We start from the raw sequence: 14,424 nt of genomic DNA on the forward strand, positions 1-14,424 counted from the left end.
TTCCTTGTCTAGAAAATGGGGCTCCTCTCGTTCGGTTCGGAAGACAGCGAGGATAGATCGTGGATGCCAAGGTGCCTAGCACCCACGGGCGATTCTGTTGTTTTTCCTCGCACTCCTGCTATCCTCCTTGGTCAGATGGCGAGTCCTGGGCTTCCTTGAGGTTTTGCGTGACTGTCCTGCTCCCTCCTTCCGCCAGAGCAGAGGGCTCCAGGGTGAAGCAGGAGGCGGTCTTGGGGGGATGGGTGAGGAACCCTGGCTTGACCTGATATTCTGGGCCTCTTCAGTAGAAAAGGTATTCCATTAATAGGACGAAATCAGTCGTTAAGCGTCTGCCTTTGGCTCAGGTCATGATCCCAGGGTCCTGGGATCGAGCCCCACATCGTGGTTCCCTGCTCAGCGGGGACCCTGCTTCTCCCTCTCCCTGCCCCTCCCCCTGCTTGTGCGCGCGCTCTCTGACAAATAAATAAATAAAATCTTTAAAGAAACATAGGATGAAATCCACTGGCACAAGCTTAAGCTCAGAAGGTTGTTCAAGCCTTTCCATGGGCACGTTGAAGCTCTTGCAGTGAGGTGAGCACCAGATTGAGGTGCACCCTGGGGGTTAAGTCCTGGGGGCCAGGTGCTGTTCTAAACACAGGTACCTATCATCCCATCTAATCTGTGCAACAACCACAGGAGGTTCTCATTTTACAGATAAGGAAACTGAGGCAGAGAGAGGCTCAGTCATTTGCCCAAGATCACCCAGCTTGTAAGTGAACCCATATTCAAGCCCAGGCATGTGCCTCAAACCTGTGTCTGCCCCTCATGCTTCTCCAGGTTCTCTTGGCGCCAGGGGCCCATGAGGGGCTGGAGGAAACAGGAGTAAGCCAGCAGTATGGGGAGTGCGGGGACACGGCTGCAGAGGGTGGTGTGGGGGCAGGCACCTCACTGGGGACGGCTCTCCTGGGTGCCCAGGACCTTCTGCGCTGGCAGCCCTCAGTCCTGCACAAGTCAGGACGACTGTTCCCCACAGTCCGCTCTTCTCTGTGGGAACATCTCTGCTCAGGAGGAGCAGGGGGTCAGAGTAGCCGCACGTGCAGGAGGGACATGGTTTATCTCACAGACTACCGTCTGTCATCCTGGGAGCATTCGGGGGCAGGTCCACCCCATGCTCGGGGCCAGGAAACGACCGTCCACCCAAACCTCAATAACAAGAGAATTCGCCTGGGGTACCAGAGCCTAGAACTTTCTGGTTGATGGTGGGCTCAGCCAGGAAACCATGTTCTGGTCCCTGAGGTTCAACATCCTTCACAGTGTGCTAGTGCGTTCCCACTGGCCTCCGGTCTGTCACCTCAGGGAGAGGCTGATGCTCGGGAACGGGGGCTGAATGTGGTGGGAGATCCAAAACAGAGAAGATGTGGGCCGTCGCTTGCCGGGGGGCAGGGCCTGTACTCGATTCCTGAGGTAACAAAGCCCCTCAGACTGGACGACTCGTGTGTATTCTCTTAACGGTTCTGGAGGCCGGGAGTCCAAAATCAAGGTGTCGGCAGGGTTGGTTGCTTCTGAGAGCCGTGAGGGAAGGACACGTCCAGGCCTCTCTCCTCGGCTTGTAGGTGGCTGTCTTCGCTCTGTCTTCACATCGTCCTTCCTCCATGTGTGCCTATGTCCAAATTTCCCTTTTACAAGGATACCACGTCCACCCTAATAACCTCATCTTCAATAATTCATCTAAAACAATCCTGTATCCAATAGGGTCACTGAGGTACTGGGGGTTAGGACTTCAACCTATGAATTTTGAGGCATATAATTCACCCCACACTGGGCATTTGGAGGCAGCAGGTGTGGTGGGAAGAGCGAGCGTTGGCTTGGGGGGACGGTGGTCTGAGGGACTTGGGTTTACGTCTTAGCTTCTCAGACTCCCTCAATGGCCTTGGGCTCTGAGCCTCAGTTTCCTTCTCTGCGGAGTAGAGACTGAGAAGCAGTTCATCTGTTCATTCCTCCTTTATCCTTCTAGTGAATGGCAGCTGTGCACCAAGCGCATGCTGGGGGATACGTAGTGGGCGCTGACCTCACAGGGCGCTGTGAGGACCAAGGAACCCACGAGAGCTCAAGCAAGTGCAGACACCCAGTAGGTGCTCTCTGGGCATCCACTGCTGCCCTCTCCCCTCCAGCTGCAGTGGGCAAAGCTCTGAGGGCAAGCGGGTTTTGGTTGGTGGAGGCCCCCTGGGCCTCCATTCCATGTGTTCTGTCCAGAGCCTTGGGCTTGAGTGGACACTGTGGATGGCCCTGGTCTAGGAGGCGTCCACCCAGGTGGCCTCCTCCCTGGGGCCTCACAAGAACGAGACAGTCCGGCGTCCCCAGGGAGTGTGGGCAATGCCCCTGGCCGGCGTGAGAAAGCCTAGTGTGGCAGCACAAGGGCCACAGAGAAGCCGTGAGCCGCTCGCCCCACATGGATGCTAAGGAAAGCCTGACAGGGCTCATGTGCTGTTTTCTCCCCACTACCCTGGGCTCCTGCCTCCTCTGATAAACTCTGAACTGGAAAATCAAAGATGCAGAACAGCACCATTGCCATTTTCCACTATTTCATGATAGCGTCGAAGCACCAGGGCTATCTCCAGGCCCAGCATCCTGCCAGATCTCCAGCCCCAACTCACACAGCCTCTGCACGGAGCCCTGCGGGGCCTCTGGCCAGAGCTTTCTAAATATAGCTCCTTCCTCCTCCAGACAGCAAAGGCCAGATCCTCTGAAAGGCTTCCGTCCTGATGGCTAGGCTCTAGGCTGTTAGGCAGACCTCCCCAGCAGGATGGGGAGAGGAGCAGCACGGACAGGGGGTGGCCAGGACTGGGGAGGAGGCCCGAAGCCGGGTTGGAAGGGACACTGAGGCCCCGATGCCCAGGGGCCATGGCCTTGGCCCTGTGTTCCTGCTTTCTGTCCCTGGGGATGTGTGGGGTCTGGGGCCCTGTCCCAGGCAGGCTCTGCTAAGCTGTGACCGAGGGACAGGAGACTAGGCAGTGCTGAAGGAAGAGAAAAACGATGATCTCAGGAGATGGAAAGAGCCTGCCTTCAGGGTTGAACTCCCGACTCCACCTCTAAGCCGGGTGAGGGCAGATCCTTCACGGCACACCTCAGTTCCCCATCTGGGAGGTGGGGGTGAAAGACCCTGTGGAGGGGATCAGCGAGAACGTGTGCCCAGTGGCAGCCATGCCAAGGCTGCGTCAGGACGCCATGGGTTGTTGTGTGGCTCTGCAGGACGGGCACTCAGCCTGGCATCTCCTCCCAGGTGACCCCTACAGTCTGCACCGGGCTGTGTCTTTAATTTTGCCTTGGTGTAGCATGGGGTCCTCTTCTAGTCCTCATGGCCTCAGAGGTACCCCAGCACAGAGCCTCCACGGCCCTTTAGATAGGGAAGCAGCCATCCTGTGCCCAGCGGGGTGCTGAGGCCCATTGAAAACATCAGCCCAAATGGGAGCAGGTAAGAAAAGCTGGAACTACTGAATAGAATAAAATCTTGGATTTCTCAGCACCAGGCCTGGCTCTGCGTGGGAGGCACCAACCCATGTCCCCCCAGCCCCCACCTACTCCGTTCTGTTTATAGTGGGAGGACTTGCCCTGCCCCCCAGGTCTCTAACGCCAGGAAGGGTGGGACCTTGTCTCCTGCAATTAAGGTGTTCAGAGGAGACCCCAAACTAACGAGCTTATCATATGGAAAGCCTGGTCCTCCGACAAGGAGAGGCCACTCTGCTCCAGGAACTTTACTCCTATTGTGTGTACGGGCCACAGCCCATTGATCTGACACCCTCTGGATCGAGATAAGTCAGGACTAGATGTGAAATCCCCAAGTGTTGCCAGGGATAGAGACAGAGAGCTGCTGGTGGAGACGTCAGCCCCTGTTTAGACTACCCTTCTGCTGACAAGCTGGTCCCCTGGCAGGGGTCCTCCGTGGGGTAAGGCTTTCTGGTGCTATGGCCACCGTTCACAGGGCACTAACTCAACAGCCCTGTGAAGGCGGTCCTGTTATCACCCTCTTTTTTTTTTTTTTTAAGAGAGAAGGTGTGAGCCGGGGTGGGAAGGGGATGGGCAGAGAGAGAAGGAGAGAATCTTAAGCAGGCTCCACGCTAGGCTCGACCCAGGGCTCGATCTCCCGTCCCTGAGATCATGACCTGAGCCAAAATCAAGAGTTGGATGCTTAACCGACAAAGCCACCCAGGCGTCCCCCACCCTCATTTTCAAAAGAGGTTGAATCAATATATCCGAAGGTCACACAGCTATTAAGTGACAAAACCAGGATTCAAAGTTTATGCTCTTTTGGCCTCTGTGGTTTCTTCACAGCTTGGAGTTCCAGGTTTTCCAGTGATGACAGGTCTTAAAGAACATTTCTAGGGGCTCCCGAGCGCACATATCTACAACAAACAGGCTGGCCAATGATCAGGACAAGAGCCCCGGGCTTTCTCCAGGGGAAGTCATGCTGAGCTGACGTTCCAGAGCTCTAGTAGCTAGCAAAAACATGTCAGCGGAGGAAACCTAGCGTTTTAGCGTATCGAGACTTTTCAAAGGTGTTTGGCAAGGTTCCGTGCCAAAAATGTTCTCGTACCTAGAAGAAACTGAATTGCTTCGCTGGGGCTTTGCAGGGAATGTTTTGTCATGAGGGGAAGGAAGATATTCCGAAGGATGCATGTGCACCCCTCGTGGTGGAGAATGGGAAATAGCAGTGCCTCGCAGGGATTGATGCTTGTGGGGTCTTAGGGCCTATTTTTTAAAATTTAAGATCTGGAAAAGGAAGCATATAGTGAAAATGCCAAGTCTATAGGATTCTTGGGAAATGAGAAGCCAAATTAATGGAAGGTGTAGGTTTTTTGCTTTGGTTCCCAAAAACTTGCTAATGATCAGCATTTTGTTGGCCTGATTGTCACAGTGCCGTACAAGTGGTTTCATCCATCCCACACCGAACTCTCGTGCGCCCCCTAGACGCCAGGCACCGTGCGGGGCGCAGACGCGGATCACGCATAGTTACCCTGCTTTACACAAGTGGGATTCAATGGGTCTTTCACTTGCTCAATTTACTTACTGAGGTATTGTGAACAGTACAGTGCAAAGAACTACCTCATTCTTTTTCATGTCTGCCCAGTGGCATTTCCCTGGGAAGTGACCACATACCTATTTCATCCGTTCCCTCTTGTTGGGCCTTTGCACTATTTCTGGATTACAATATAGCAACAGTATAGCCTTAAACATCCCTGTACCCCGATATTTGCCCATCTGGACAATGTGTTTCTGAGGATAGTCACCTGGAAGGGAAATTACAGGGTCAGAGGAGATACACATTTAAGTTTTTTTTGTGAATACTGATGAATTGCCTGCAAAACACATCTCATTCAATTTTAATTACCCCCAAAGCATCTGGCAATGCCTATTTCCTCAAATCCCTACCAATATTGGATATTATATTCATTTCCTATTGCTGCTGTAACAACCTACCATAAATTTGGTGGGTTTAAAACAACACAAATTTGTCATCTTACAGTTCCGGAGGTCAGAAGTCTGACACGAGTCTCACCAGGCTGAAATCTGAAATCACAGTGTCAGCAGGACTGCGATCATTCTAGAGGCTCTAGGAGAGATTGTTCTTAGCCCGTGGTCCCCTCCCATCTTCAAAACCGGCAAAGTCTGGGGGCACCTGGGTGGCTTCGTCGGTTGAGCCTCTGACTCTTGGTTTCGGCTCCGGTCATGATTTCAGGGTCGTGAGATCGAGCCCCATGTCAGGCTCTGCGCTGTGGGGAGTCTGCTTGAGATTCTCTCTCTCTCCCCCCCACCCCTCCCCCCACTCATGCGCATGCTCTCTCTCTCTCTCTGTCTCTCTCTCTCTCTTTCAAATCTTAAAAACTCAGCGAAGTCTGGAGTCTCTCTCACCTGGTGTTACTCTGACACTCTTCTGCCCCCCTCCCATTTTCAGAGCCCCTTACAATTACCTTGGGCTCACCTGGATAATTAGGATTCTCTCCTTATCAGGTCAGCTGACTAGCATCCTGAATTCCACCTGTGACCTGAATTTCCCCTTACCTTGTAGCCTGACGCGTGCACAGGTTCCAGGGAGTCGAATGTGGACCTTTTGGGAGCGGGGCATTTCTCTGCCTACTGCAGATACTATCAGCCTTTTTAGTGGTGTCCACTCTAAGTGAAAACATGGTATCCTGCTCTTCTAAGTTGCATTTTGTCAGTTATTTGTGAGGTTAAACATCTTTTTCTATGTGAGGAGGCGGAATGGTTTCTATTATCGTAAGTTGTCTGTTCGCGTCTTTTGTCTCCTTTTCTATTGAATTGCCTTTTTTTTGTTGTTGTTGGTTTCAATTGAGTTATAAATTTTTGAGAGCAAGGACTTTTTTTTTTTTTAAGATTTTATGTATTTATTTGACAGAGAGACACAGCGAGAGAGGGAACACAAGCAGGGGGAGTGGGAGAGGGAGAAGCAGGCTTCCCGCCGAGCAGGGACCCCGATGCGGGGCTCGATCCCAGGACGCTGTGATCACGACCTGAGCCGAAGGCAGATGCTTAATGACTGAGCCACCCAGGCGCCCCGAGGGCAAGGACTTTTTCACATTCATGTTTACATCTGAGTGCCTACAGATAGGGCCCGATTCAGAGAAGCTCCGCAGAGCCCATTGGCCCTCCCTCCATCACTCCCACCCCATTCTCTTGCTCTTCTGCTTTGGAAGAAGTGTCTGGACCTGGACGCTTCCAGCCGAACTGGCCGAGTTGAGTGTGTCTAGAAGGCGTGATGGTCTGGTGGCTTACTTCCTGCACCGTGGACTTCTCAAGCCATGATGGGCTCTGGGGTCAAACAGCCTGAGGGCGCAGCCCTCCGCCCCGGCCTGGCCCTTCCGGCAGGCATGCTGGCGTTTTCGGGTTGCCCGTATGGGAAGAGGACAAGCATTGACCCTTCCTTTTGCGAGGAAGGGCCCCTCTCGCCGAGCTGCCCCACCTTGCCATGCTGAGGCCCTGACAAGACCCACCACCGATGACCCGGCGTGGTGCAGCCCCCGGGGGGGGCTCGACACCCCCGATCTGCCTCGTGACTCTGACAGGCAGCAGGGAGAGATTACTTTCCCCGTCGCTGACCTAGAAATGGAGGCTCAGAGAAGCTCCCCAACATGGTATGGCTAGCTTGGGGTACGGGCACTCTTCCCAACACCGGCCCTCTCCGTGGCCTCCCTCTCTCCCCCATTTCTCCAGCCCCACGGGCTGGCAGCCCCGAGAAGGCACCTGGGCCGCAGCGCCCATGGCAGCCACACCCCTCCGCCCTTGGGAAGCTAGCAGCTGCCTTGGCCTGCCGGACCCGGACCCGGACCCAGGACTCTGAGGAGGGGGCCACACGGAGCCCTCTGCAACCCTTTCCTTCCTGGTCAACAGCCTGGGCTCCGCCTCCTCCTGTGCCACCGCCCTGGGGCTGGAACTCATTACTCTTTTATTAAATCCATCTGCTCTGCTTGGAGACGGCTCCACGTCTCGGCGCTCCCTGCCCTGGATATGTGGCGGGGGGCTGCACACAGATGCCATTGTGTGAACTGGGACGGCATCCTGGAGGGGAGACGCCCAGGCACGCTGTGGGGGCGAGGGCCCCGCCCGGCCTGGAGGGTGCGGACGCTGAGCCGCAGGAGCTAACTGGGCTCTGGAGGGAGGGGTGTCTGGAGCCCCTTCTGCAGCCCCCAGAGCCTGCGGGGCCTGGGATGCAGGGGGGCTTTGCCCTTGCAGGGCACCGCGGGCTCGCTGCCTGGCCTTCCACTGATGAAGCCGCTCCCTCCCTCTCCGCAGGAGTGCATCATCGACGAGGACTGCGGGCCCACCAGGTATTGCCAGTTTGCCAGCTTCGAGTACACCTGCCAGCCTTGCCGGGACCAGCAGACCGTGAGTGCGCCCAGAGGCCTCTGCGGCTGCAGCGTGGGGGCCATGGGGGCTGGGCTGGGTCCCAGAGAGGAGGACCTGGCGGGGAGGGCCGGCAGCCCCATGGTTCTCAGTTGGGCTTCCGGAAGCCTTCAGTGGGCTTAACCATGGCCATGCTGGGAAGAGCCTCTCCATGATGCCCAGCCGGGGGGCTGACTCCTGGAGGGACCAGGAAGCCATGTGCAGACCCGCCGCGTGGTCCCTGGCTCCACTGCCTGCCTCATGGGTGACAGAGGGAGAGAGGGAAGACAGAGCCCCACACCTGCCCCTTCCCCTGGGGCAGACCCGTCCCCAGGCTGTAACACTACTGCAGCCCCACCCCCACCCTCCAGATCTTTCTCCCAATCCGCCCAGAGAAGGCAGAAGGAGGCCAGGAGGGAGGCAGAGTGCGGCTCCGGTAGACATTTCACAGAGAAGCACGAAGCCCGGGAAGCGGAAACTCCCTCCACCCAACAGCTGTTTTGGACAAAGCCATATGGGCTCATTGGCTTCTCTTGTCCTTTTTCATGATTAAGACAGTAACACAGCACGATGACAAGTGTGGGAAATGGAGGGCTTCTTACTCCCCTGTCGGTGCCGTCCGTGGTCAGGCAACTGCAGGTGTCCCTCGCGCCTGCCGTGTCTGAGCCCGACCGCGGGCTCCCAGGCTGTTGTGCCCACTCCCAGCGGCGGCACCCACGGGCCCTCCCCATCCACCAGGCCTCCGGGTTGGGCCTTGAGTTAGCTCTCAGAATCCGGCTGCTGCCTGCCTCTGTGGGCCAGAAGCCACCCTCCGTCCTGACTACGGAGCTAATAGAAAGGAGCCAAGGCACAAGCCTGTGGGGGAAACTGCGGGACACACTGCGTCCTTTGCAAAATCTCAAGTTGCCTAGGAAGACCCAGTTACAGGAAGGACTCCCCTCAGGTGCCACTTTCCCAGTGTCCCGCCCCTCACATCTCCCATCTCTGCCCCCTGCCTTCCACTGAAAGCCCCATAAACTAAGACCTCGGCAGTTGCCCCCCACACCCCACTTGCCCCCCTCGCCCAGGGTGATGAGAGCATGTGCTTAACACACCTGTGGCATCTTCAGGCTTTCAGGGCTAGGAGCCCAGCAGGCTGGGTTCTCTCAAGTGCGTGAGCCGGCATGCTTGCGTTTGCCCACCTCTCTGCAGCTCTGTACCCGGGACAGCGAGTGCTGTGGAGACCAGCTGTGCGTCTGGGGTCACTGCACCAAAACAGCCTCCAAAGGCGGCAACGGGACCATCTGTGACAAGCAGAGGGACTGTCAGCCTGGGCTGTGCTGTGCCTTCCAGAGAGGTGGGTGGGCTCTGCGCTGAGTACGGGGCAAGCCCTGTCCCACGCTCCACCACACGAGGCTTCCTGGGGCCCCATCCATGCCAGACACACCTCTTCAGGGTCCCACCGCCTGGGCAGGCCCCCAGATGCTCACTCAGGGTGTGACCCAGCCCCACAACCTCTGCCTGAGGCAGGCCCCCGCCTGGAGTGGACCACCATCTCTCTTGCTCTCTCTCTGTCCCCTGTTGACACCTAGAAAAGTTAAATTCCTTCAGGATGCATGAGCTCAGGGCAGGAGGAACACCCCCAGATGGGTGGGATTTGAACAACCCCTCTCCACCCTCCAGCTCATTTCCCAGGCCCCGAAGGTAGCACCTGGCTCCGTGCTCTTTCCTGAGGACAGCCCCCTTCTATTCCTATTCCATTCTCACTGCCCCTCCCGGGTAAGGTTGCTCAGGCACTCCCCCTCCTGCCAGGTTTCTGAAAATCTCCCCCTTAGCTGCCTCCCCAGCTCAGCCTCTGCAGCCCCCAGTCCACCTGCTCCCTGCTGTCCCAGCCATTTTCCCCAGGTCAGCTCTCGCAGCGTGGTTGCTCTGTTCTGGCTCCTCAGTCTGCCTTTCAAGGCCTCGGCCAGCTGCAGCTTCTCTGTCCGCCTTTTCTCTCCAGGGCTCCCAGCCTTTCCCACCACGCCCAACCCCAGGCCTTTATTGGCGCTGTGTCCCAGCCTTGAGTGCCTTTCTTAGACTCTTGATTTCTCCAGACTTTTGGCTTCAAAACCCAGCATAAGCCCTCGTCTCCACGTAGTCCTCCCTAAGTGCTCCAGCCCTCCTGAGCCCATCCTGCCCTTGTTTCTTCTCATCCCACCTCTTCAGTTTTAATCTCCACTTTGCGGTTGAGGGGGAAAGGTCGGGGCTGTCCCCCATTTCTCTGCTCCCTTCCGTGGTGCCCCCCTGCTCGATGCTGGGCACGCAGGGATGACTGTCCACTGGCCCCAGGTCTGCTGTTTCCTGTGTGCACACCCCTGCCCGTGGAGGGTGAGCTGTGCCATGACCCCGCCAGCCGGCTTCTGGACCTCATCACCTGGGAGTTAGAGTCTGACGGAGCTTTGGACCGATGCCCGTGTGCCAGTGGCCTTCTCTGCCAGCCCCACAGGTGAGGCCCCGCCTGCCCTCCCTATCAGAGGTCGAGAGCAGATGAGGTGCCACCCAGTGGGATCTCAGGAGCAGAGGGGTGATGTGTTTAGGGTAGTTTAGGGTAGGTTTAAGTGGAGGTGTCCTTGGATCATCCAGAGGCCGAGTCTCACAGCAGTCAGTGACTGTCGGTCTGGGGCTCAGGAGAAGGTGTGGCTGGGGGTACGGATTTGGAGCTCGTCTGCATGGTGGTTGAAGCCTCATGAGGAGGTGATCCAGGGAGAGGGTGTGGAGGCAGAAGAGCTGGGAGCTGAGGCGGGAACCCAGGCCCTTCACAGTGAGGGACAGACCGAGGAAGAGCCGGCAGAGGTGACTGAGAAGGCACAGAAGTAGAAGGGAAACTGGGAGAGAGGGCCCCCAAATTGGGCTCTGCTAATAGTGTCCTAAGCTGCTGAGAGACCATGAAGCATCTGAGGTGTGGCCTCCCTGCAGTTACTACTCACCTTCCTCGCTGCCCAGCAGAATCCAGGGTGGCTGGGCAGACACAGAGGACTCCCCGGCCCCGCCTCACGAGGCCCGGGGCTGCCCACAGGTGCGGCTGATGTGACAGTCAGGGGCTGCTGCCACGTGGAGGCCCAGATGGGCAGGCGGCTGAGAGGGGCCACACACTGCCGTAAACTCTCAGGCCCCGCAGTGCTCAGGGCCTGCCCCAGAGAGTCTCACCGGAAGACAGACCTCCCCTGGAGGTGTGGGGCGGGGGGGTGCCCCTGGAAAAGTGACCGTCCCTCAGCCATCTTTTTTAAGGTAGGATGTGGACGGGAAGGTAATACTCCGTTGAGGTGTTAGAGGAGGTGTGAGGGTGAGCTCAAAGCGAGGGGCCTTGTTTCGGGCGCGGGCCTCCCCCGTGTTGAGGGCCCTGCGTCACCCCTCCCCCACAGCGCAGGCCAGGGCCTTCGGCTGAGCCCAGCCCCGGTCTCTCCCCAGCCACAGCCTGGTGTACGTGTGCAAGCCGGCCTTCCCTGGGAGCCGAGCTGAAGACGGAGAGAGCCTGGGGCCCAGGGAGGCCCCCGACGAGTACGAGGATGGCAGCTTCATTGAAGAGGTGCGCCAGGAGCTGGAGAACCTGGAGAGGAGCCTGTCTGTGGAAATGGCACTCGGGGAGCCCGGTGCTGCCTCTGAGCTGCTGGAAGGAGAAGAGATTTAGACGGAGGCCTGTTCTGCGGGTAGACATGCGATAGAAATAGCTAATTTATTTCCCCAGCTGTGTCCTCTAGGTGTGGGCTTTTTTCCATGGCCTCTTCCCAGTACATTTTCCCTCTGGCTTAAAACAAAACGAGGTGCTGTGCATTTGTCCAGCTCCCGCGGACTGTACACCATCCATCACAGTCCGGGTGCCTGGGTCAGGCGGTGGGGAGGGTGCGGGGAGTGTGTGGGAGGGTGCAGGGCTGCCGCGCTGGTGCAGATTACTGGCCACTTGGCCTCTCGTGGCTGGCACCTGGCATGTTTCCTTTTTTCTACATCACCTTGAGAATTGGAGGAGGGGAGGGGCCGGAAAAGGATGCAGATGTCCCCATGACGGGTTTTGGGGAAATGTGAACTCATACATATGGAGAACGGTGCCCTGCTTTGCAAATGTGAGCCTGGCGAAATGTAACAAATGAATTTTCCATGTACTTCTTCCCATGGGCACAGGCAAGCTGTGCCTTCCGCTGCCATGGGTGACGTGTTCCGCTCGCTCCGTGTCATGTGCATCCCTGTCCTGTCAGCAGTGTTCCTCAGCTCCTACGTCTGTCCGGGGGCAGCAGTTTCATACCCCTCACCACAGTCTGGCGAGGACAGTGGCGGTCTCCCCATCTGTCAGCATCTTGGAGTCTCAGAGACACCAAGTTGCTTGCCCGGGTCACACAGCGAGTGAAGACCAGTGCAGGATTGCTCCCAGGTGTGATTCCAAGCACATGCTTTCCCTACCCCTCCCTGCCAGCCCAGTGCCACCTAAAGTACCCTCTAAAAGGAGGCTGGATGGGAATTTTTCTTTTGAGGCATATCCAGAATTGAGGTCAGTCTAGTTCACTGTAAGATTAAACTTCTACTGTTAGACGTAGCATTCTCCCTAGTGTGGGGGTGGCCATCATCCCAGTGCAGAAGCAAATGGTATCAACACTCTCCCCCTATGGCAGGTGGTTATGTTAGCGACTTGGAAGGTGCTTGGTTGGTGCAGAATATATACGTCCACTTGCCAGAAACAGTACTTAAGTAATTGTAGGGCCAGGATTATAAATGAAATTTGCAAAATCACTTACCAGCAACTGCAGACCATTATCAACTACATGGAGAAAATCAAAGCAAGGCTTTATGAAATACGGCTGTAATATCCAAACTGAGAGCACTGGGCTGCATGTTATTCCGTAAGCGATATTTGCAGGTGCCATGGACTGTTTCCATCATGTATTCATCCAGAGTTATTAAATTTTAAAATTGCACATGACTGTATAAGCATGCTTTGAGTTTTAAATTATGTATAAACACCAATGTTGCATTTAAAAATCAAGCATAAATCACTTAAACTACTCCTTTGTAGTTCTTGGATGTCTTTTTTCCTTTTGACTTTGAATAAATAAAAAACACTTTGAGCCAGAAAAAATAAAATGGAAATGAACTGCCTTGTTAAAAAAAAAAACCCGAAAAGACTTCCACATAGGCAAATTTTCCAGACAAGTGAAACACACCTGTTTTAGCACCAAAATATTTTAGAAATGCTAACCATTTTTGTCAGGGATTAGTCTTAAGAGTGGGAATACTTCACTGCCTTCTGAAAGAGTAAATGGAATGTATATGACTCTAAAAAAAAAGAAAAAAAGATTTGAGAGAGAGAGCAGGAGTTGGGGAAGGGCCAGAGAGAGAAAGAGAGAAGCAGACTCCCCCACTGAGCAGGGAGCCCGATGCGGGGCTGGAGCCTGATGCGGGGCTCGATCCCAAGCCCCTGGGATCATGACCTGAGCTGAAGGCAGATGCTTAACTGAGCCACCCAGGCGCCCCTGGCTCTTTTCTTTCTATTCAAATGTGGTTCCGATCGTAACACAGATCTTTAGGGACTGTAATTATAAAACTACTATATATTAAGGTCAGCTGGGTGGCAGGCGCCAGATTAGGCAGGCTACCTATATTACCTCATTTAATCTTCATTGAATCTAGGAGTATTTTCTTCATTTAACAGATGAAAAAAATGGAAGCTCAAAAATATTGGGTGATAGAGCTAAAAGTCAAACAAAAACAGTATCTAGTGTAGTCTGCTCAGGATATACTAATTAATTTTAAGATCAAATATAGAGCTGCTCTCTATTCAATGTCAAAGTCATCACGACCACTCTACGTCCTTATCACTCAACAGTTATTTACTGAGAGCTGCTCAGAACCAGGTGCTGTGATAGGCTCTGGGGGTGCCAAGTGGATCCAGAGAGGGCTCCTACCCTGAACGCATCACGGCCTCCCAAGGCATACACATTAAACCCAGCACCCACAAAGCAAAAGCAGTCAACCCGGTGTCAGAACAGTGTTATGGGAGCCTCAAAGGAGCACTTGGTTTGGGAGAACTGGCATGGGGACTGGCTCTCAAAGATCAGAGGAGTTTATCAGGCAGTCCGAAGGAGTAGGCAGAGGCACTCTGAGCCGGGGCAGAAAAAGGGATGGTATATAGAGGAAACAAAGTAATTCACAGTGGCTGGAAGGCAAGGTAAATTTGAACGAGTGTTTGAAGAAGAGGCTTGAAATGGTTTCAGTCAACGAAAATGTTACTGAGTTTCTACTGTATGTCAGGCCTTACCTATATTAAGTGCCAGGAGAACGTGGAACATGAGATAAAACTAGGTCCTCCCTCATGGAATTCTATCCTGCACCACTTTTGTCATCAGAGCCTCCTTCCAGGGGGAAACTGCAATTGACAGAACACAGTTGGCACAGTTACTGGAAAAACAGAACCCCTGCGTATTTGTATCTCAACAAGTTGGTACTCCTGAATTAAATGGGTTACTCAAGGATCATAAAAGATGCTGAACACTAAGTGTGCCCTCTGTACTGGGGAAAGAGGCAGACTGGGAGCAAAGAAAG

The 14,424-nt window shown here is 54.9% G+C and overlaps 1 protein-coding gene across 1 annotated transcript in view; it reads left to right on the plus strand.

Moving 5' to 3' along the window:
• DKK3 (dickkopf Wnt signaling pathway inhibitor 3) overlaps positions 1-12,888 on the plus strand; it is a 43,224-nt gene extending 30,336 nt beyond the window's left edge. Inside the window, exons 5-8 of the mRNA XM_036087927.2 lie at positions 7,786-7,878; positions 9,067-9,211; positions 10,186-10,342; positions 11,305-12,888. Coding sequence (XP_035943820.1) covers positions 7,786-7,878; positions 9,067-9,211; positions 10,186-10,342; positions 11,305-11,524 — 615 coding nt within the window. The 3' untranslated portion in view covers positions 11,525-12,888. The remainder of the gene's footprint in view (positions 1-7,785; positions 7,879-9,066; positions 9,212-10,185; positions 10,343-11,304) is intronic.
• Positions 12,889-14,424: the final 1,536 nt, after the last annotated feature.

Source organism: Halichoerus grypus, chromosome 11 (genome assembly GCF_964656455.1).
Source record: "Halichoerus grypus chromosome 11, mHalGry1.hap1.1, whole genome shotgun sequence".
Lineage (NCBI taxonomy): Eukaryota > Metazoa > Chordata > Mammalia > Carnivora > Phocidae > Halichoerus > Halichoerus grypus.